Below are 23,640 nucleotides of genomic sequence, written 5' to 3'. Positions count from 1 at the left end.
ACACAAAAATCTTCACCAGAAGTGTAACATATGACATTTATCGATCATTTCACTCAAAAAGGATGTAACAAAGGATGGCTATTGGCATAGTAATACCACTGTGTGTAAATTATGTAACTTAAGAGAAATGAAATGTGACTTAGGCTTTTTTTAGGGGCAGGTCAACAGTAGATGTCACATAGAAGTGGTCATCTGAAAGCTGGGGACATGAAGATTAATTTGAGATGCAGCTCAGCATTGCTTGTCAAGTTGTCCTGATCGGAAATCTGTTTTAAAAATGACCTACTTAATCAAATAATTCAACCTAAGTGTTCAGAACATCAATGTGTGACTTTCTGAAGTCCCTTTTCATGCTCAGCTATGTCCCATAAGTTATAGCAGCAATTTTTGTGTTGATACTATTTGCTAAACACATTTGGTACTAAACTAGGCAATTCTTTTCAATAATGGATAAAATTGGCAATAAAAAACTCACCAACACTGCTGGGAAACTCCTGTATTATTACTTAATGACCTTAGAGTTATAAATAAGCATTTTCAGCTTCAAAATGAACCTGACATTTATTTAACAGATCTTTCAACACACGTAGTAACGCTAGATGGCAGCCAAAACCCCAGTTTGTACATTTTCTGCTCCTGAAAACTAAGGGCTTTTTTGCTGCAGTGATGCCTCTAGACAAAAATAAAAGAGAGACTATAAAATGATACCTTACAGAAGAATTAAATAAATTGGAATAATGTAAAGGCGTGTCACATGGAGTGTTGTTTAAATTACCCACAAACATTGGATGTCAAAACAGGTAACATTGTTTTAAATTACATTAAGTGTACATTTCTTGTTTTCTTTAATACACACAAATATGCTTTCCTTCATTCAAGATCTTCTGTGTTATATTTATATGATGTTTTTCCCAGTTTGTTATGTAGGTAGGATTCTTTTTTTGGATCATTAGATTTGATTTGACCCCAAAAAAGTTGTACATGTATACACAGATTCAACATAAACATTTTTAACTCTGGACAATGAGAACTTACAGTAACTTAAAATATTCCTAACCAATCATACTTTTTACATTTTTAATTCATACTTTTCTACTTTTTTATATTAACATTGTTCAGCCCATTACATTTTAATTGGAGTTTCCAGCAATAAAGTGATCCTGCGTATAATACATTTCTTGTAGGACTAGCGGTGCTTAGGTTGATCAGAGAAGAAACTGGTGCTTAAGAGTCTCTCTCAATCTGGCTGGACTGGAGTGATTTGCAATGACTGAGCAGGGACTTGCAGCACTGGTCGATCCAGGATGTGACCTGCAGAAACAGTGCAAAAAAGAGGACTGACATAAATAAAGAAATAAAGAAATTATTGTTGATTTATTATGTATACTAAATATGTACTGCTGCTGGTGCTGCTGGACTGTTTTTCAGATGGAAACTACATTTAATAGGCCAAACAATGAATCACCTACTCGAGAAATTAAGCATCAGACGTAAATAAAGAAATAAAAAAAAAGTTTTAAAAAGTGCCATGCCCTTTATTTACCAAATCTCAAAGTGGTCTGTTCCAAAATGTTGAGGTAAGGGAGGTAGATGTTGCTGGGTCCAGGGCGAGAGTACCTTATTTTTCCATCATCCAACACCACACTCTGACCAAAAACACACAGCTGAAAGGAAATGGAGAATGAGCACTGAATTTTGCATACTGACAATGTTTGTGTGCGTGTGTGTGTGTGTGTGCGTGTGTGTGTGCGTACCTGTTTTATCAGTAATTTTTGTGTCAATTTTATTAGCATGATGCTCCGTTCTCCTCTCAGGTCGCTGAGCAGCAAAGTTGCCCGAGCTAGAGTCACACTAGACTTTGGTGGCATGCACGTCTGTCCTGACAACAGGGTCACAGCTTCCTGTCCACAATCATTCAGAGACAGAACACTGATAGTACTTCATATTATTACACATTGATCTATTACATCATATCATGTCATATATCATATACTTGATGGATTTAAAAACCATTGGGTAAAACTATTGAGATCAAATCACACTTCAAGACAGAACAGTAGGTAAAAGAAAATAATTGTGCCTGCCAAAGCAATTCTGGTACAACTTCTATGATGTTGCAAAACTTACTCCACCTCATCTTACAGTCTTTTAAACTGGACAGCTGCAGACAAAATTATTGCATTATTGCACTTTCAAATTTCAGTCATTTGACTGTCAGAGTCCTCACTTCTCAGAGACCGTGACCACTTGCATGAACAAACGTCTCTCACTAGGCAACTGCATGCAGTGATCCTGTTCGTGGAGGGCTAGTGGCGCAATGGATAACGCGTCTGACTACGGATCAGAAGATTCTAGGTTCGACTCCTGGCTAGCTCGTTTCCACTTTTAAGTCTGAAATCACTTCTGCCTCGCTTCAGAAAATTCCAGTTCCACAAACTCTCTATCAAATTAGTATCTGGAAAGTGATGGGTAAATCGTCTTCCAATCTGTGACAGAATTCTTCTGAACTCCTTGAATTCAGTCTTTCAAAACTATCAAAAAGCCTCCGTGGTTTTTCTAATATTAGCTGCACACCATCTCTCTTTGGAAGACACAAAATTCTCCTGGAAGAAAAGAAAGAGCAGAGCTAAATGAACCACCCATGAAACTGTCATTTGTCAAATTTATAAACACTTTCAAACAAAACTAGTCAAGTAGTCAAGTCGATGGTGAGAGTGCCAAATATGCTATAACGACACTGAAGCACTGAGGAACCTAACAGGCCGTGATCGTATAGTGGTTAGTACTCTGCGTTGTGGCCGCAGCAACCCCGGTTCGAATCCGGGTCACGGCAACACTACTAAGCTCTGCGACTATTATGTTGTTTCAAAAACCTAATCGACTTCATTTTGCATTCTTTTAAACTGTCCAGCTTACAACAAAATTATTGCGCAGGGCCTCTTACTTTCAGATACAACCATTAACTTGAATGGCAGTTTCCTCGCTTCTAAGAAACCACAACGGGTTGTATAGGAAACAAACCCCTCCCACTAAACATTACAAAAAGTGTGTGTGTGTGTGTTGGTACCTGAAGCGTTGCCATGCTGTCATCAGTCTTTCCTCTCTGCGCTTCCAATTCTGCCATTTCAACCATCAAAAGGGCCTGAGTATCGACATCTCCCCATCGTTCACATTCATCAAGACCCTCTTGTAACAACCGAGTTTTCTCATCATTGATGTTCTTACCTTGAAAATATAATGCCCACACACATTGATAGTGTGATTGTTTGGTTCAGTGTTTAAAAATGTTTAAAAGCAAAGCTTAATGGTAAAACATTCATATAGCAATATAGCAGCACCTCTGTATAAAATGGCTTGAGTAAAGAAACATGAGTTAGTTTACCATGTTTTTTTCCATGTGTTTAGCATCCAGTACTTGTCTAGGAAGAATACATTTATGATTGTATAGTCCTTGTGATATTATACCAGCTGTTTTTTTAGTGTAAAAAAAATTAGGAGCAGCACAATGCATAATCAGACCTGGGAAAAGGGTCGAAGCACCATGGATGTGTGCAGCCAGGCTGCAGACTAGTGCCACGCGGCAACGTAGCCACAGTGAAACTCCAATTCTCTCACTGGCCTCAACTGCTCTGGGACAGTCTCCAAGCAGCGGGTTTGATGCACTGCAGTCTTTAGTATCCTGTATATGGGATATTACACATTTAAACACATGCATATGCATTCTAATGCCCCAGTTTGGTTATGTGCATATTTTACAAGTGAATTCAAATGAAACATTGTTACATTTCAGCTGCTGACACACTCTGAGGTACCACTTTCAAGTGGACCACTGTGGTTGTTGCAGTTTCATAACACTACTACTAATGAAAATTAAAAAACCTGCAACTAATTTATATAAAAACACACACCTGTTCAATTCCAGTCCTGGCATGTGTGACATCAGCCACAGGTTCTTGAGAGGCAGGTATGCTTTCTCTCATGGTTACAGGAGACGTCTGCAGGAGCACCAAGGATGAACTTGCAATCTCAGAACTAAAAGGAGGACATTAAAATGGTTAGGTTAGTCAAGAAATACAGACTAAAGCATGTGAACTAGTGGTCGACCGATACAGGTTTTTTAAGGCTGATGCCGATACCAATTATTTTGACATCAGTCTTAACCGATCCAGGATATGTGCTGCCGATTTTTTGCCAATATTGCCTTTTCTCCCTCCGTTTACATGATAAAAATGACACGATGATAACAAATGTTATCATCGTAATATCATCATAAACAAAAGTCTCAATTTAAACAAAAAAAGAAACATTTATTAACAAAACAAACAAAACATATTAACAGTTGGATAGCAAACATTGTGTATGTTGTTCTAGGCCTCGAGGTGGTGGCGCCTCAGATGATCCACATATTTGATGTATTTTTCTTTTTTCCGGTATCAGCAGCAGCTCACCAGAGAATGGCAGATGTTGCACCGAGCCTTGCCTGGTGTTGGCTCAGTGAAGTGGTCTAATTGATCAGAGAACGCACGCATGTATCGGCCAATGCCGATACAAGTAAAAAACGCAAATATCAGCACGATATATCGGCCGGCCGATATATCGGTCGACCTCTAATGTGAACACACACACAGCAAACTCTAAGGGTGCATACCTTAGTGCAGCATTTCCATGCTGCAGGTAGAGATTGGCTTTTACAAGATTCAACTCAATTGTCAGTTCAAGGTTCTCCATTTCGCTACAGGACAGACATGTGAGCTCCTGCGAAATGGGCTGCAACAAGAAGGATGCTGCTTCTAGCATAAGGAACTACAACAGAGGAAATGAAAGATAAAAGCAAATTAAGCATATTTACAGTGAAAAAAATAACTCAATGCTGAAATTACACTTAGTGACAAGCCCCTGAAGTAAAGACTTAGTGAAAAATCCTCAAGAAGTATTACCTTAATCCTTCCTGGAGTAAGCTTCTCCTTTTTGGTATCAAGGGTCAACACTTTTGGCTTTTCTGTCTTTAGACTGGAGCCCTCATTGTCCAGTATGTCCTGTTCATGGGGTTTTGAGTTCACCAAAGTACTTGTGATGCTGGCAAGAGCTTCTCCTTCCACAGTATCTAAAAGACAAACCCACTGTGTTTAAAAAGAGCTGCTTGATCCACAGTGACTGTTTTAGAAAGGAATATAATTAATTGAAGTAGGGAGGCATAATATCTTTAAAAGACACTCTTGGATGCTGGAGAAATGGAGAGCACAAAAAAGGAATGTCCTATGTAAATTGAATGCAATCAGTTTAATAGTAGTAGTCCTGCCCTGATGTTGCACAAATCAAATCAGTACAAGCCAATGACAGATGTCACATTATCCAATTAATTAACAAAACCCATTGTTTACAGACCTGGCACAGGAGGGCCATGTACGGTGTCACTGAGTGCCAGGACTAGTTGAATACGAGCAAGGTTGAATCGGAGGCACAGTGTGGATCCATACAGCATGCTGACCTCTGGAGCAAAGTCACAGTTCACAAGTTCCTCCAAAGCCTAATCACAACCCACAAGCACACAAATTATATTAACAAAATGTATTTGTAAATTTGCGAAATATGTTTTTTGCCTACTGCTTGAAGGTGAATTTAAGTTTGAACAGTACATGTGTGTAAAGTTGTTTCAGTGCTTTCATATGTTGGTTTGGTTGGAGAGATGAGCTGTTTCTGTTATATATATATACATATAAATATATATAAATATATATATATAAATATATATATATATATATATATATATATATATATATTTTTTTTTTTTTTTAATACAATCTGTGGCAGTATGCTTATTCCTTTTCAGAAGGATTTATGTTACAATTCTTTAACTAAAAGTTCAATGCATGTTTTTACATCTTAATTAGAATTCCTGACAGAATTACATTCATGCAATTCACATAGAAAGTACCTCAGAATTGTCCAGGAGAGACTTGTTGCTGTGGAACGTCTTCGCAGGCTGCACAATAAGTATTTATAGAATATATTTAAATTATGGCAAATATAAACAAACAGCATTTAAATCATATGTTTAAAAGAGGGTGGCAAGCACAACCTATGTCTTCACATATTCCATGAAATATTCACATCTACAGTATTATAAACACAAGGTCATTGTTGTACATAAAAATGTACATAAAGTATGTAAAGAATAGTGAGCTGCAACAAGACAGAAATTACCACTTCTTCACCTGAGATTAGTATTGCCTGGAGACCTCACATGATTTAAAAATGATTATGAGACCAGATAAAACTGACAGGCGGACCTTTGGTGGTTGACCGGTCAAGAAACCTTTTCCTCTATGTATAATAAAGGTAATGGTAGGTAATTTGCTGTGGAGTTTTTCCTTGATATATCTGGGACATGGCAGAATGGTACAAAATTAATATCAGAGACAACCTCTGAAATTATTACAAATAACTAGAAACCCCCAAGTATTGCTTGTCTTGTGCAAAAAGGGCCTAAGAGAGTAAAAGGTAAAGTGGAACACTTGGAGTACTTTTACTTGGAAGTTGTCTTTGGCGATGTAGTGTCCATGAGGCAGAAGGACCCCTGTTCCTTGTGTGAGCTGAACTGCCTCCTTCACAGCTTCAGTGAACAGACATAGTTCAGTAAGGGCACGTATCTGCAGAAAACATCAACCCAGACTGACACTCAGCCGGAACCATGACAGGGAAAGTATTTACATGTATGTAAAGAAAACAACACAGATGCTGACCTTAAGTATTTTGCCCTCAACAATGCGCTGGAAATCTCTGCACACAGTCCCAACAAAATGTAGGTAAAGGGCTAGTATGGGCAGCAGCTGAAATTACAAAAAAAAATCAAAATCAACAAATGAGTTATTTTTCCATGAGCATTGCCGTTCAAACAGACAGACAGTGTTTCTGTGTGTACCGTGATGTAGTAGCCTGTGGTGTAAAGCCAGTGGCAGATGAAGTTAAGGCTGGTTACAGTTGTGCCGAGGTGAACCCTGTGGGGTTCCGAGAAAAAGTTGACTCCTGGGAGCAGTTCATCTCCAATGCTGTGATGGGCGTACTCGAGGTCAGCCTGGGGCTGAGCCGGGGAGCAATACAGCACACACTAGGGAAGTGGGTTACACACATACACAAACATGTCAAAATGAATGTGCACCAACACACATACTTAAACCTAAAGTATTCAGTCATGAGAGTAAAAACTTTTTAAACTTTTCTTGTCATCTTTTCTTCAATAGTCTATTTAACAAAAAAAGTAAATATCATATCTTTAAGTAGAGAGAATAAAGGGACAGCAATGTCTCTTTCCCCAAATCATAACCTAGTTACTTAAGATAATCCACAGATGTGTTATGAGCAGTGTCATCTAGGAATTATACGAGAAAACGATGTATTTTTAATTTTGGGATGAAGTGACCCTTTAACATCGCTGAAAGTTTTACCTTAAATAGGTGAGCAGACATGAGACAGCACTTGGTCCGCTGGCTGATATCAGACAACAAGATATACCTGTAGATCAAAACACATTTCTCAGGAACAGGTAGATTTTATACAGATGTGCTTGCAACATGCACAAAAACATCAAATCAAATTAACCACATTGCAACCTACTGTGCAATCTTAGCAGTGAGCTCAGCAGCCTGTAGACATCCCCAAATGCCAGTCTGTTTCAGGGTTTGTTGCAGGGAGCCACCCTCAAAGGACACACCATCCCATTTCTCTATAGCACCTGAGCTCTGCAGGGCACAGTCTACAGCTTTACTCCAGTATGAGTGTGCTGCCCTGGAGATTAAGCACAGACAGGAATATTATGTCAAATTAAAATTAAATTACAAAAAGCTTTCTCTCTCTTTCTCTCTCTCTCACACACACATACACACACACACACACACACACACACACACACACACACACACACACACACACACACACACACACAAAGATTCTAACCGTGTGTTTCCATTGTAGAACTGCAGGTTTCCCATTTCATGCAGTGCCAGAACTCTGAGGGAGTCATGATTGTTGGCCTGGAGATACTCTGAAGAAAAGTTAGATTGAGAAGGTGAAGAAAGTAAGACTGACACATAGTTCATCCAGATAGCCCATTCTGCTGTCATTTAGTCTGCTGGTACTCTCTATAACACATTTTACTCAACCAACCAACCTATTGACAACTTGTCAATACATACAATCTTTATGTAAAGTGTGCAACATAAGCATTTCTGTAGATGTCTGCTCTTACTAGTAGAGGTGGAGTATGCAGCAATGACAGTGGGCATGTGGTCAGGGCTGATAGGGAGGCTGTAGAGAGCATTTGGAGCACTGTAGTCCTCCTCCATCAAGTCGCAAGGTTCTATGTTTGGAGTAGGCATAACTAAAGGACTGAAGTCAACCAGGCTTGCAGAATGGCTTTGATTTCTGCTCTGACAGTGCTGAAACTGTGTTGCAAAACCTGGAGAGAGACACACGCAGTGCAAACAGTGAATGATTCAAACTGCTGTTGTGTGAGTGCTTGCATGTTTTCAAAAGATCGCATCTGAACTCACAGGGCTTTTTGTATGCAAGAAGTCGTAGCAGTAATGAGCGACTATGGTGGAAGACCTGAAGGCAATGTGGTCCTTTCTCAAGGGCTTGACGGTAGCAGGTCAGTGTGTCTTCTACATCCAGAGGAACGCACACAAGGGACATGGAGTGCTTTATCTCTGCACCTTAGACACACAACACATATGCATGAAAACATTATACATGCAAGCACAGTACACACTTTGGACTTTCCGCTCATTCATGCCATAGTATCTCACGTATCGCACATAACTGTAGGGCAGCAAATATCATTTCCAACTGCCTACAAACATTTTTTTTCTTACCTTTAAGGTCAACTGCATCTCGAGGTGTGGAGTTTGTGAGTGTTGCTTTTTTCTGTATGGGCAGCCGCTTTACAGGGTGAGGGGTCAACCCACTGAGCAGCTGGGAGGCTGCATAGCTCCTGTTAGTTACCTGGAATAAAGAAACAAGTGTACACAAAAGACAATAATCATTAACTTACTACACTTTCAATGCTTGGTGTTTCTGTGTGTGGGTATGAACTACCTCCTTGCCAGTGGCCTTCTGTGTTTTGACATGGTGTGGTTGAGGGACTGCAGGTCCTCCAAAAGAACTAATCCTTTCAAGCAGCCTCCTTTGAGCATGAACTAGTAGAGGAGTTATGATCAAGGCATAACGCTCCCTGGGGAAAACATACAGATGTAGGCACAAAAAAAATCTTACTAGCTATACTTGTAGATTTGAGATTGCAGTATAGTCTGTGCTTTGCAGAAATAAACTATCGTACTCACTGTGTGTATGAGTTGAAAAGTAAGGCAAAGTGGGCCAGGCTTTCCCATTTACTACTGTCATGGAGACGCTCTAGAGTGTGCAACACCAGGGTACGGACCCAACGCAGGTCCACCTGTGTGCTGTTATCCAGTGGGGTGGAGAAGTGAAGACTGGACTCTAGTTCCTCCTCAGTCAAGTTACTGCCATACAAACTCCACAGCTAATATGGAAAAAGAATTAAGATGAAAGTCACAAAATGTCTCATGTTCGCTTTGCAGCTGAAAATGTCTCACATGACAAGATGCAAACTGTAGTGATGAAAATTTGCGGCCTATAGATTACAACACACTTTTTGCACTTTATTAGAATTAAAAAAGTGTGTGAGTAAATTAATTGTTCTGAATTGTTTATAGAAACAGCTGCATGTGCATGTTTAGCTGCAAATGACACTTGCCCCAAGTCTGTTCAGCATGTCCATGATTAGGTCAGTAGCCAGCACCAGTAGTGGGGTGAAGGTGGTGTGCAGCTGGTCTGCTGTGATGGCAGAAGGATGTTCAAGCTGAGCAGCTCTCTGTACGATGACAGTTATTCTGTAGCTTTGGTCCCACAGGGTCTGACACACACATTGCAGAGTGGTCCAGTGACCGCCACGGTGTGCCAACACCTGAAAGACATTAAAAATAGACACATAAATGTAATATTTGGATACCCAGTGTATGATCACATATACTTTCAGCATTTCTGTACTTGTGTTACTGTGCATCCATATATGTGTGTTCAGTACCATAGCCCTACGAAGATATAATGCAGCTTTGTTAAGTGAGTCCAGGAGCAAGGCAACAGTGCGTTTGTGTGTCTCAATCTGCTGTTCCACTATTTCAGAGGCGTCATCTCCCTCCTCGCAACTCTCCTCTGTGACAGAGTCATCCACTCTGACTGCTTGAAGAAAAGATTGAGACAGGTTATAAAACACAGACTAGCTGATATTTTTTCTTCTTATATTTCAGAGTGTTCCTCACCCTCCTTTTTGCTCCTCTCATTGTGTGTAGCCACATAATCCCTAAAACCAGAGAGAGAGGAGTCTCTCTCTGAGACAACCTCATTTTTAGAAGACTGCTGTAGCTGTGAGTTCCTTCGCACCAGGAAACCAGAGTGGGCCAGAGAGAAATACAAGGGATCAAACTGCCTGTAACTGAAACAAAGCACATACAGAACATAATATTATAGGCATGTTCACACGAACAAACAATATATGCAGAATTATTTACATTTTAAACACTAATCAGAGCAATGGTTACTACAAAAAAGTACAACTACAAAATAGATACCAAAAGCAGGCTAAATGTATCCTAAAGCAATGCATTACTTAGTTAATGTAGCTGATGCAATAGATCAAATATTCCCAGAAAAAAACAGAATATATGAAGCAAAGTGTCTCGTGAGTGAACCTGTGCTGCAGGGCTCCTCCATGCAGCTGGTCCAGGCCTTGGTAAAGCAGTGCTAAGTGGGCTTGAGCCATGCTGTAATTGAGCTGAGACCTCCACACTCTCTCCTCACAGCAAGTGTTCCTCAGCTGAGACTGCTTCTTGTGGCGTTGCACCACGGATGACATCATGGTTAACAGGTTTTCTATAGCCTGCATATCCCTGCATACACATGGATAGAAGCCCAGTGCAGAGGTGGTTTTGTGAATCCCAAACTCATAATCACACACAAACACAACACAAACATGCACATACTGCACCTGTTCGTTCTCACTCTCTGAAGCATGCTTTGTGGCATGTTCTGCTTTAGTTTCTTTCTTGCATCCTCGTGTGAAGGTGTGTTCTTGTTCTTCTACATAAAGAAGCACAAAGTATTTGGTGAGGGTGCATTCCTGATGTGCTTTTAGTTGTGATGGATGTCTAAAGTATACATAAGGCCACAGTATTCTATAAATGCTGACTGCCAGCCAAATAACTAAACAGCTGACTACTCACTTAATTCTAGCTGGCTAACTTATTAAATACATTTTTGATTTTCTTCAGAAAATTAATATTTAAAATGAATATTTAAAACCACTCGCATCTGATTCAAAACAATGCAAGCGTAATTTTAAGAACTGGCATACAAAATTGACAGACATCCTACAGAGATGGACAAAGCGTTGGTAGCAACTTGACAATCATGTAGTAAACACTAAAAAGTCCACTGACAGGAATGTATTTCCAATTAAACCAGACCAAAGTTTATGGGCTTAACAATATTTGAATGAATGATCTTTATTTAGATTGCACTTTTTACAGCAGAGGCATCTCTGTGACTAAGAGGCATCATAGACATTTTCACTTGCACATCTCTCTTAAAGGATATGCTACCATTTTAATCTATGTAGTTCTCTGCACCGGATCTGTGCAGGCCCTGGCATCTGGTGGTAAGCTTGCAGACTGCAACCAACTGAACATCACACCCTCTGCCAGCATGTAGTAGAAACTTCAGGGCATTCAGGCCCTGTCTAGAGCCCATGAAACATGGCAATGCAAGATGGGTGGCTCCGTGAATAAAGGGGATTTGAAGTGTTCATTGACACTATACACAAATGAAAACGTAAGAAATGAATAATGTAGATTCCCATATCTCAATACGCTTGGCAAGGTCAGACTTGAATGAAGCCAGAGGGGCATCACCTGGAGAGAGATATCACCTCAGCTGCTTGGTAGATCATTGTCCATAAAGTGTAAGGCAAAATAATCTTTGTATATCACAGATGTTCAGAATATTGTCTATCCTTCTACATGTATGTAGATATACAATGTATGTTTGTGTGCATATTATTTTTACCTGTGGCGATTCCGTTCCTTTCGAAGCCTGACCACTACTTTTTCTTTTACTCTGACTGTTTCCCTTCAAACACTTTGTGGACAGTCCCAACACCTCATCACGCCTGAGACATACAAAAACATTAACATAGTGTGAAGTCTTTATCATTATAGGCAAAATGGCTACTATCTGTATACAGTGCGTACAGTATTATCCATACATAGGTGGACAGTAATACATTGTTTGATACTTTGACTATAACAGTATTGAATATAAAACAACACAATTACTAGAAATCAAAGCAGACATTTTGTGTTTTAAATGTCTTCCTTTAAAATCTCAAAAGAGGTGAATAGACAAAGCACACCTTGAAAGAAATTCAAACATGCTTTGCCCCCACTTTAACACAAGGTCTGGGTGGCCCTCTTCCATGGTTCTCTGGAGAAGTAGTGCTGCAAACTCAGTAAAATATACCTTGTGTCTGAGCTTCATCACTATAAAAAACAAAAAAACAAACACAGGGTGTCAATGACCAAGACTAATTAGTAATTAAAAAACTGTCCTGTGCCACTTACGATCTTGATAGACATCCTTTAATGTGTTGTTGGAGATCAGATCATACAATGTGGTGGGATCATCACAGCCAGTCAGTGGACGTGCAATCTCTACAGAAGAAAAGAAAGTTGTAAATAACTAACTTAACCAGCTGAGAGACTAAAAGTGTATTCATTAGTCGACTCAAAAGTATATTTTAAAAGATAATGTGTTCTTACTGTCAACTTTCATCAGGTGTGTACTATTTTGTTGCCAAAATGTTGAGATAAAAGCCACCCTGGCTTTTTTTTCAATAAACAGGACTTTAAATACTAACAGAAAAGTACCAACTGTAGACTTCTTGCTCTACACAGCACCTTATTTTCAGTTTTCCATACAAGTGTGTGTGTGTGAGTTTCTGTGTGTTACCATTGTCTGCGGTGAGAACTGCTTCAGGTGTGATTATTTTCTTGTTCTTCCGATGCAGTGCCTTCAGCTGAAGACTTGTTATTTTCATTTCACCCTTGATTGCCGCATGTTTCTTGGACTAAACACACATATAGAAGCACAAAAAAGTTAGAACAGTCAAGAAAAATATTCTTCATTTGGTGTATATTTTTAATTATTTAATATTAAACCATCACTAAAATATAGCAGTATAGCAATGTATTGGGTAATAATTTAATTCATTTTAATTTCATGATCTAGTCATTCTAAGAGTGAAAATAAATCATGAAATAAATGGAAACTTTTCCACTGTTCCTTACACCTACAGCTTTATTGGCAAGTCGAGTGATCTGCAGCTGGGCATCATAGACCTCTTGGAGCAGCGTGCGACCACAGTCCATCACTGCAGAGGCCATCTGATGCTCCCTGAGCACACGTGACGCCTGGTCAGAAATGATTAAGGATAAGATATTATGTTGTGCAAGGCTCCTGTATATTGTCACTACAAATCTTAAAGTAACTTTCTCAGTGTGGACATCTTTGCAACAATAAAGGCAACTTAAGAGTTACTGCTAAGTTTTAGCATGCAGCTCAAACACATTGTTTGCAGAGCACTGAAACTTCAACACAAACAGTCTAAATTGTACACAAGCACATGCAGACACACCTTGGACAGGTAGTAGGTGATGCAGGCTATCATGTGCATAAACGACTCGGCGGTGTTTCCAGTCCATTTTTGTTTGAGAAGACCTGAATTCTCCTCCAGAACTATCAAGCATTTTTTTAGCACCTGCATTTCAGACACAGGCATAAACACATAGTGTGTGAGTTATTTGTTGTATGTTACATGGTTAACAAAGTTAAGTTGAGGACAGATTATTAAGACTTATGTGATTGAGGTATTGCATACCTGTACAACACGGTCACAAGTGATCTGATGGAAGATTAGAGGTGCCAAGAGACCATAACAGCTAACTACAGCTTGCAAAGCAGCTCCACCATCATTCAACCACATTGCCAGGTCTATGGCCACCAGCATTCGCTCGCATTCTGCCAGTCTGGCTTCCTGCGTACATGCACAAATAATTTATTATGTTAATGTCAGATAAAGGATACAACCTTTGTTCACATCAATACAATCAAAATATAGGCATAAACCTTCACACTGTGTTGCTGCTAGCAATGATATCTATTCAACAATGTCAATCCATTTACTCACTTTACAAGTGCACCTCTCTATACAGATCAGTTTTTTTACCTTTTCCCAGATAAACGGTCCAGTGTCACTGAATGAGTGACAATAGAGCGATCCTTGCTGAATGTTGATCTCTGTCTCAATGAAGATAGAATTGATGAACAACTGACGCAGGTGAGGAGAGGAGCGTTGCAGGGTCTGGACACGCAGTCTTTAGCATGGTGAAAGGGGATAGAGCAAAAAGAGATTTGTGTGAAATACATAGAAATACAGACTTCCTAACTTGGAACTATGTGGATTTGTTCCCCTCCTCACCCTGTGATAGCGAGTCTGTCCTGTGTTCTTTGGGACCCAGGGTCCGGGTCAGTGTAGTGGATCCACAGTGCTCTGCAGGCTCTCTTTGCTACTGCATACTGCTCGGTTTGAAATGCCACCTAAAGAAAAAGTGAAAAAAGCTACAACAATAATCCTGCTTTTTCTCTGGCTCAGTGAGCAACAGTGCAACAGCCTGGTGAGTTAATGTTTTTTTATAGCTGTGTGTAGTGTACCTGTGCCAAGTTAGCCCATGTGGAGAGCAGTGGTAACGGCAAGGATGCCAGCAGCGGGAATGTTGACCCTCCTATATTGTTGCCCAGTAGCTTGCCCTGGCTGCTGTAAGCTGCTACAGCAAACACATACTTCTGGTTGGGCTCCAGCCCCTCCACCCTCAGCACACACTCACCAGATACTGCAGGTACCTGGAAATGTACAAAGCCAAATCAAATATAAGGGGCAAACACCGGATCATACAAGATGACAAAAATGTTTTCCAGCTGTCCTGACACCTGTGAAAGAGATAAATTGTACCATATTTCCAGTTCCTGGCAGGCTGCAGTCTCCCAGACGGACTTTCAGGTTAATGCCCTCAGCTGCACGGCCGCAGAGCTGGTACCAGCACACCTGGACATAAACAAAAACAAAACAAAAAGGAAGATATGAAGTATAGACGTTGTATTGGATTATTTGCTGCTTGTTAAATTAGTAAATTAAAAATCTCACTTGTTCCTCCAAGTTGAAAGGCGCTGGGGTAAAGGTAAAGGAGTTGTCAGTGCGTGAGAGCAGGATGGGGGGAGGCGGAGGATTTTCTTCTTTCTCTTTCATCCCTTTATCTTTGTTTTCAGCTGGAGCCTTTGCAAAAGTGGAGATATACAATTTTCTCTCTTCCACCACTGCTTTCTCTATCAGGGTGGAGGCCTCCTAGAAGGGCAAAAAGACATACCTTTGGAACATTTAATACACTTTATGAGAACTCACCTCAATCACCAGCCATCAGTAATGGCCTAGTCTTTTCACGTTTACAGTATGAACAGAAAGTAAATGTGCCATTGAGGCTTGTAGTACAAGGTTTAAATTTCAAATAACTGAGAGCACTAGCTGGTTTCACTGTTTAGTCTGGCTTCAGAAACAACATAGTACTAATTGGTTAAATCAACATTAAGCCTAGCAGGGCATTGGCTATGTATATGTGCCAAACAGTCATTTCAATTTAATATTTCAATGTTATCCACATACATGTACATGTTCACATTTTCAGAAACATACACATTACTGTAGTGCATGTGGAAAAATCAATATGTATGTGTAGTTGTGACTGTATCTGAGAAAGTATAAATGTTTGTGAATGTGTAACCTCAAGCAGATTCTTTGCTTTGTTGCTGTTATTTGGCTCCATGTTGTTGTACGCCAGCGAGGCTTTCTGGATCAGGAAAAGAGCTTTGGACACCTTGTTCTTCTTGATCCGATCCAACAGTTGAGACTCTGCAACTAGATCCAACAAAGTCCCAGGACAAACCACCATATTTAGATCAAGTATGTGTGTCTACAATCAGGCACGACTTATTTGAAGACATATCATTTTTTAATCAATACTATTTTGGAATTTTTACTTTGACCACTAATACTAATCATGATTTAATGTAAGGTATTTTAGATTCTGGTCAGAAATCAGCAAGCACTTGATCAGGAATTGTCAATGTAAAACTAGTTACAAACTCAATCTAGGTAAAAGGCTGATTAATTCACAAAAGTCTGAGTCTGACCTGCATTCATCTGCAGTAACTTGAGGGAAGCCCTGTGGTGGATGATGTCTAGCTCTAGATGAAGGTCTGTAGCCAGCAGGAACTCATGTGTGGACTGAGTGTGTTGACGACCTTTAATATCTGCCTCTACCGTAGCTTCCACTTCTTCTTTTTCCTTCTCATTTATTTCATTTTCTTCATGTCCCTCTTCTGATGGCGTCGGAGAAGATATGGAGGGAGGCGTTGGAGAGAGAGGACTCAATATCTGTCAGAATAAGAGGAGAAAATTGGTTGTGGTTACACTCACCAACTGTATTTCTTAAATCTACCCTGATGTCCTGTTATTTCTGCTTCTATTTTACAAAACAGTTTTCAGATCCTCAAGGCAACACCTTGGTGTAAAATGAAATGGCACAACGGAGTGTTGACTGCCTACCTGCATGAAGGCAGAGTCAGTGACTGCTGAACAATCTTGAGGTAGCATTGTAGCTACACCCTTTGCCAGAGCATCAAGACCTCTCTCCACCACCTCACACACCTTCTGAAGAAGCTCTGTACTTGAACTCTACAATAACACACAAACACACACAATGGATGATTTGTCTTTGTATTTTTTCTGAAGAAAACTGAGGCAGAATACAGCACACTGGCACATTATGTTAAAATTTGTTTTTTCATTACACGACAAACCTATATCGCACACTATAATAAATACAGAACTATCATTTGATGCCATACATGTACAGTCAGTCCATTCACAAACCTCAAGAAGAGAGAAAGAGCTTGGCTTCACAACCTCAAAGTCTGCTTCACACGCTCCTAGACATAAAACATGAAAATAATAATATTATCAAAGCTATAATAAACATCTCATGTGCTTCTTTATCTATGTGCATGTGCCTGAGAATTAGTCTGGTGTGAGTTTGCCCATTATCTAATACCAGAGTGTTATAATGAATAAAACAATTACCCTTTTTTCTCACCTGTACATTTATCACTGTGTTCAGCTACGTTCTCCAGCAGTATGGCCAATGTGTGGATCATCTCTGCCGTCATTATGCAGTCAACAGCTGCTAGGTCACAGGCAAAGGCCACCTCACACAGCATAAACAGACACAACAGCCACTGCAAAATGTTACAGTTATGATCAGTTATGATTCTTCGATCCAGATATCATCAGGACAACTTTTTTTAAAGTAACGCACAAGGGTTAAAAAAAGTGTGAAAACTCCATGTTGTAGAGGATAAAAGTAGCAGTTTTCTTGTTTAACTTAAAAAAAACAACAGTTTTAGTTATGCTTTCCTTTTTTGAATACATACCTTGTCATAATTATCTACGTTCGCAAGGTCGCATGTGAACTTTGGATTTTGCAGCTGATCCCTCTGGATCACCAGCTTCACTTTACCCCACAGAAACAACACAACATCTAAAACCAGATCCCCATCTGGCTGCACATCCTACACAAACAAACACATAGTATTTAGATAACTAACCGTAATCCTAGTCCTTGGCAGATTAACCTCAACATAAACACACAAATAACATCAAGACTTACAGGATCGGAGCCACAAACAGACGTGTGCAGGGTGGCTACCAGCCCTATGAACTGATCACTCATTGAGAATGAGGACTTATGTCTGTCTGTTGGGAAAAACAAACATTACGACCACATAATAATTCAGAGATAAGACAGTGGATACGTGGATTTATTGTGATCAAGTAACTGAGGCCCAATGTTGAGCACCTTAATTGTCTCTGTCGCAAATATTTGACAGGAAGTGATATGGTTAAGATAATCATACTCATCTTATCAACATAGTGAAATAATCACTCTCAAGGAATCAAGGAGCCAGGAGGTTGTTAAAGGATCAATGAAGTCTAGGCAACAGCATTAAATTACCTCTGGGAATCCTTTGTGGACAGTTTTTATTTATCCATGTATCTACTTACAGGTTTAGAGGCCTCAAGATCTAAATAAGTCTAAATAAGTCCATATGTGGCACAAATTCACTTTTGCTACCATCAATCCGTTCCATCAGACCGTTGAAACTGTCAAGTAAGGCAAGCTCCAGCTCTGCCCTCCTGAATGACTGACCTTCCAGACCCTGATACAGAGAGACACAGAAAGAGAGACTCAAGATCACTGAAAGACCACTGCATACATTAAAGACACAAACGAGAACTGATAGGATCTACATGACATGCTTGTGTGCTACTCACAGACAAAACCTGCAGCATCTCAGTTGCCAGGTCAGTGAACGCATCAGGCTGCTTGTACCGAAACAAGATCTTAATAAACCTCACTGCAGACAAAATGGGTATTTTGTTTTCTCCTAGGAAAACAAGACATCACATTACTTCACATGATTTCCAAACCACTGCACAAAACAAACACCTTGAAACACAGTAAGAAGACAAACAAAACAGTGACTAACCTGTAATGGCTAAATCCATTAGAGTGGATGTTGGTGTCAATGCATTGAGACTCACACGAGACTCACTAGTAGTTTGGGCTCCTTAACAAATAGGAACATATATGCATTCATTAAACAAGGTGAGCATTCCTCACCTTAAACACCCATTAAAAATATATGCAAACATTTCTCTCAAATGCGCACTTACTGTAAAAACTGCAGAATGATTTTATGTAATGTTTTTGTTTTACTAACCAGATAGTATACTGATGCCAGCAGACAGGAGTTCCAGGATCACCTCCTGCAGATCTGGTTCATCTGGCATCCGCGTCTGCAGCGGGTGTCCGTTGCTGTCCCAAAGTGCTTCCAAGATGCCCAAGAACTGCGCTGCACTGCTGTCAAACTGGCCCATTAGCATGCGCTCTGTTGTGTTACGAGGCCATGGCACCTACAGTAGATACAGAAAGGTACACGAGGACCCTTAAGGGGGTTATCTAACACTAAATATGATGATATGGCAGCAAAGTGGGTCTTATTACATTGGGTATGTCCTTCAAGTTGCTTTTGGTTTTGGTTCTGTATATGGATTTGGGTCTCCTTTTGGCCTCAAACACGGTACACTTGAATATCATGGCAGCCAGCTGGAAAAATAAGATGCAAGTCACCACTTTTTTGCAGAACCAAAGAAGACCACATCAGCATTATACAGCGTCAGAGGGCATAAATCTGTATGTGTTCGTATTCATGCAGTATATTCAGTGTGGCTATCTAGTATAATTGTTGCTTCCACTGAGAATTTATGAATGCAAAGCCACTGTTTGCTTTTAAGGTATAATTTGAGAATGAAGAAATGGGGCTACTCTTGCTTAGGCAGTGTATATTGGATTTCAAATGGCCCTCTAACTGATTATATATGTAGATTAACATGGTTTTATATTTGCATATACTATACTGTATGTTCCTTGCATCATTTTCATGGTCAATATCTTATAACAGTAAAATGAATAATATAGTATATAGTATATTTTATCAAAAGGAGATTCCTGCCTTAATAGAGGCTTCTTTGAAGGCTCTCTGAGTCTCAGGAACATCATTCTGCTTCTCCACCTCTGCTAGCTCATTGATTTTTCCAAGCGCCAACCAAAATTCCTGAAAGCATTTAAAGACATACAAACAAACTCGACAAATGGGGAATATGATATTTCCAATGCAATCTTCTCTTAAAATAGACAGCTGGTATTTAGAACTTTTAAAATCATTATGTGGGTAGTCTGGTAATATCACTGTGATTGTGTGTTTGTAGGTGTCTTGACAAAGATGAAGTGTTTCTTTCACCTCCGCCTGCACTGCAGCCTTGTTGTCATAGTAACAGTGGCAGACAGCACAGTAAAGAGTGACAATCCACGGCAGATACTTCGCAGTCATCAGCGGAACAGACAGCTCTAAACTGTTGCTTGAATACAGAAGGTACTCCAGTGCCTGGGCAGGGAAATATATGGTGGAATAAAGAACCATAACAAACATTATATCTGGAATATAAATCCAATAAATGTCAAATCATTCATTAGGGAAAAGTAAGATTCTTTTTGAGGAGTTGCACGCTGTCTTTCTTAGCCACAATACACTTCTCTCTCTTCAGAGGGAGTCTGTTCGAATGGTCTGTTAGTACCTGTGCACTACAGTTCATTGTCATCAGGTAACGGCAGATGGTGTATGTTTTTAATGAGCCTGAGAAAGATTAGAAAGAAAAAGAGAAAAGGTTTAGTTCTATGGTAAAATAAAATAAAACAAAGAATCCTATAATTTCTCAGTTCAAACAATAAATTAATTTTCATTAAATCTCTGGATTAAGTTCTTGATAAGTACCAATATATTTCCAGGAATTGTATGGTACCAATAGAAGGTTATCACTTTGACTTTATAAAATCACATTAGCTTTGCTCACAAGACAATTTAATGAATAAAACCCTTGCATCTAATAAAAACTCAAACACCCACCCATATGTGCACATGTTCAAATTCCCCTTTTGTCCAATCTCACACTTTGACAACTAAATTTGTTCTTCCAAAAAAGTAAGACAAAATTCAAATACAGGTCAAAATCATATAAGTTGTAATAATATACCATTATACAAATGCCAGCAGAGTTGATCATGTTGCTGAAATGACTGCATCATGATTCTGATGAAGTTCAGCAAATGCAGCAGTTTGCAAAGTCCCTTCTGGCTGAGAACGCTGTGTCTTCTCTCCAGCTCAAATATACACATGACACTGCCCTGCATTGCACGGATCTACAGATGTGCACACACATATACAACTTACATACTGTATAAATAATGTATTTTATGTAGAAAAAACCTCAATATCAATTAAACAACAAAGCACAACAAAAATAGCCTGCTTTTAGCGCTGTCTGCCTGTGAATGGTCAAACATATTACACACAGCAACTGCACTGCACACAAGCACATATAGAGTAGTACAGTGTACCTTCATTGCAAATATATCTTGGTCTGTGTCAAAACCTTCAGGAAAGAAGCAGGTCATGAAGTGGTCCACATCGGTGATGTCAGTTATTTTCACTGAATTAAACTGCAGCAGGTAGAGACTGTAGCCCTGCCAAAGAGCTAGCTGGTACAACTACAGATGAAGAGGACAGGCAAGAAAGACATAACTGTAAATACTTACACACAGGTACAAAAGAATGTAATTGTAGAATAAATCAGGCCCAACAGTGTGACAATTTCTCTTTTCCACTTTAAGAGTGCTTCAATTTATATAATTAAGGCACACATGTCTCTGGATTATAAACCTGAAGTATTTGCCATCCCCTTCACATTCAACATTGACCAGGGTTCTTTCACCATGAATGATTACATTTTGAAACTGAAATTCATTTGTTTTTGATTGAAGGCAGCTGGTAACGAAATTAAGTTAAGCTGTGGAAACCAAACATTTGCAGATATCAGCTACGCTACTGGGAATTACCTTTATCCCAAAGAGAAAATCTGCAATCTGCAACATCCTCTCCTGGTACAACTTCGAAGGTAGTCGATGTTTGTAGTTTTTCCATATCTCCACTAGGATTTTAATCCTTCAAAAATGAAAATCAAATTAGGATCTTGCTAATATCAAACAACACTAAAATAGGACTGACGTACAGTATAATGTAATATAAAATCTACTCCAAAGTTGTAGCACCTGTTCCAAGGGATGTGTATCTATTCACCTAAAGCAGTTTAGAAATTAACTTGATGAATAATTCAGACAAAAGAAAAGAAATTATGGATGCACATTTTTACCCAAGAATGGATGATCCTAATGGAAAGTGGAGTTAACCCTCTGAACCCAACAAAAAGCAGTTTAAGGGCGTTTTTATTATTATTGTATTTTTTTTTTCAGTCTGACTGTCTCACGCGTAGTAAAAAGAGAAATGTGTTTCCTAACGTATGGCCAATATAAATGTCATAAAGTAAAACAGCTGTTTATTAGCAATTAGTAAAACTTTTGTTGGCATACAGATGCCATTGGTGAAACGCTAGCTGTCTAAGCTATGCCAACTGTTTCTCCTACCCTTTAGTATAAGAGCCGTTGTCTTGGATGTTTGTAGAGGCGACTCGTCTCATCAGTGACATAAACGAGTTCATGTCTCGTTCAAAGGCTATAACAACTGGGTTTCGTTTGTCAACTTCCCCGTAATATGAAGCAGGTAAGTCCATTTCTGCGGCTAATTCAACCAGCTAACGCACATCTGTTAGCTAACGAAGTAGCCTATATTCAACAACAAACTGCCGTCACCACGGCAACAACGCTATCATACTCAAACTCAGCAACTACAGGAAGGAAGGTTACAACTTGTAGAGTGGCGGGGGGGTACCCGCCCCCACTGCAATCTGATTGGCCATCCCGTGTGGCCCCCCCCAATCGTCATTGACTCGTGGTAATGTCAATTATTGTGTAAAGTTCTTTACCGACGCTGTACGTTAAGGTTAAAACTGACATGGTTGTATCATGCAGCATGCTCCTGCCTAGCATGATGTGACTGCACCATTACAGGCTGCTGACTGACATTTGATTGGCTGTATCAACATAAGATCTCAATCTACAGCCGCAGACTGTTGAATTAATGAAAAACTATGAAAAATACTATAGGACACAGAAAAGGCTATTTAATTACAGTTTAACAGCTTTGCAGAAAGACAATGTAGTGCATCTGCTTTTACAGGCAATATATTGTTTCATGCAAGCCCAATTGCAGCCCCTTGGTGTCATTATATTAATCACATCGTCACACTGTGAAAATAATCGCCATTTTTGTATGCATAGCTACACATTCTAAACATCTACAATGTAAAAAAAATATACAAATATACTAGATAATATATTTTAACTGTGATGAGGAGGTCAAATCTGAACAGACCTATCAATGGTGGAGTAGCAGACTTGTACAACTTGCGTTATAAATAGTAATAATGCCCTCTAAAGGAAGATGCAACTTAATACACAGTCCAGATACAAACTGGACAAAGTGATTTGCTGTTAGGACCTCCCACAAATTCCCTGCCTGAAATATAGGGCTTGCAGATTAAGTAATATTTTAAAGGGACAGTTCACCTGAAAATAAAAAAATAATAACTCTTACCTGTAGTGCTATTTATCTAGATTGCCTTGGTACAAGGTGTCAAGTGTTGTGTGGATATATCAGTCGTAGAAATATGTGCCTTCTCTTGAATATAATAAACTAAATGACACATGGCTTTATGGTGCTCAGAGTACCAGAATAAGTAAGAAAGTAAAAAAAAATAATAGATAAACTCAACAGCAATGTTTCTCAAAATAATGACCTGTTTAGTTCAAATAATCCACAGACGTGAGC

General features: G+C 39.4%; 1 protein-coding gene and 2 non-coding genes across 11 annotated transcripts; 2 read left to right on the top strand and 1 right to left on the bottom strand.

Moving 5' to 3' along the window:
• Positions 1-481: 481 nt before the first annotated feature.
• Positions 482-22,577, bottom strand: LOC131987135 (cilia- and flagella-associated protein 54-like). Of its 9 annotated transcripts, none has more exons than XM_059352299.1 (57): positions 22,338-22,577; positions 21,753-21,858; positions 21,255-21,404; positions 20,891-21,056; positions 20,435-20,493; positions 20,101-20,244; positions 19,813-19,914; positions 19,305-19,406; positions 19,021-19,213; positions 18,787-18,867; positions 18,572-18,684; positions 18,363-18,456; positions 17,907-17,992; positions 17,671-17,808; positions 17,334-17,475; positions 17,114-17,169; positions 16,787-16,915; positions 16,372-16,615; positions 15,963-16,096; positions 15,332-15,529; positions 15,140-15,232; positions 14,842-15,030; positions 14,609-14,727; positions 14,357-14,504; positions 14,009-14,164; positions 13,766-13,888; positions 13,425-13,541; positions 13,081-13,198; positions 12,693-12,782; positions 12,485-12,611; positions 12,139-12,241; positions 11,063-11,154; positions 10,767-10,964; positions 10,338-10,510; positions 10,103-10,257; positions 9,773-9,982; positions 9,339-9,538; positions 9,094-9,229; positions 8,871-9,000; positions 8,550-8,711; positions 8,246-8,455; positions 7,954-8,041; positions 7,615-7,785; positions 7,446-7,512; positions 6,923-7,108; positions 6,744-6,830; positions 6,525-6,650; positions 5,936-5,983; positions 5,386-5,527; positions 4,938-5,104; positions 4,649-4,803; positions 3,909-4,032; positions 3,520-3,679; positions 3,068-3,225; positions 1,755-1,901; positions 1,544-1,664; positions 482-1,311 (listed from the first exon to the last, which is right to left on the bottom strand). In XM_059352299.1, the coding sequence occupies exons 1-57, from the start codon at positions 22,481-22,483 to the stop codon at positions 1,238-1,240; spliced, it is 7,653 nt and encodes a 2,550-aa protein (XP_059208282.1). In that variant the 5' UTR covers positions 22,484-22,577; the 3' UTR covers positions 482-1,237. The 9 variants fall into 9 exon arrangements, with proteins under 9 accessions (XP_059208282.1, XP_059208284.1, XP_059208283.1 ...); XM_059352301.1 differs by having other exon boundaries at positions 6,531-6,650; XM_059352300.1 differs by having other exon boundaries at positions 10,103-10,254.
• On the top strand, positions 2,304-2,376 carry trnar-acg (transfer RNA arginine (anticodon ACG)). Its single transcript has one exon. It is a non-coding gene; the product is annotated as a tRNA-Arg (tRNA).
• On the top strand, positions 2,762-2,833 carry trnah-gug (transfer RNA histidin (anticodon GUG)). The gene has a single exon. It is a non-coding gene; the product is annotated as a tRNA-His (tRNA).
• Positions 22,578-23,640: the final 1,063 nt, after the last annotated feature.

This window comes from Centropristis striata, chromosome 15, assembly GCF_030273125.1.
Source record: "Centropristis striata isolate RG_2023a ecotype Rhode Island chromosome 15, C.striata_1.0, whole genome shotgun sequence".
Lineage (NCBI taxonomy): Eukaryota > Metazoa > Chordata > Actinopteri > Perciformes > Serranidae > Centropristis > Centropristis striata.
This window is presented reverse-complemented; position numbering and strand designations above follow the sequence as displayed.

Coding starts and splice junctions, on each gene's coding strand:
- LOC131987135 (XM_059352299.1), bottom strand. CDS start 22,483: ATGGACTTACCTGCTTCATATTACGGGGAAGTTGACAAACGAAACCCA. Junction 15,530..15,962: donor AAGCAAAGAATCTGCTTGAG/GTTACACATTCA, acceptor TTGCCCTTCTAG/GAGGCCTCCACCCTGATAGA. Junction 10,258..10,337: donor TGAGAGGAGCAAAAAGGAGG/GTGAGGAACACT, acceptor CTTTTCTTCAAG/CAGTCAGAGTGGATGACTCT.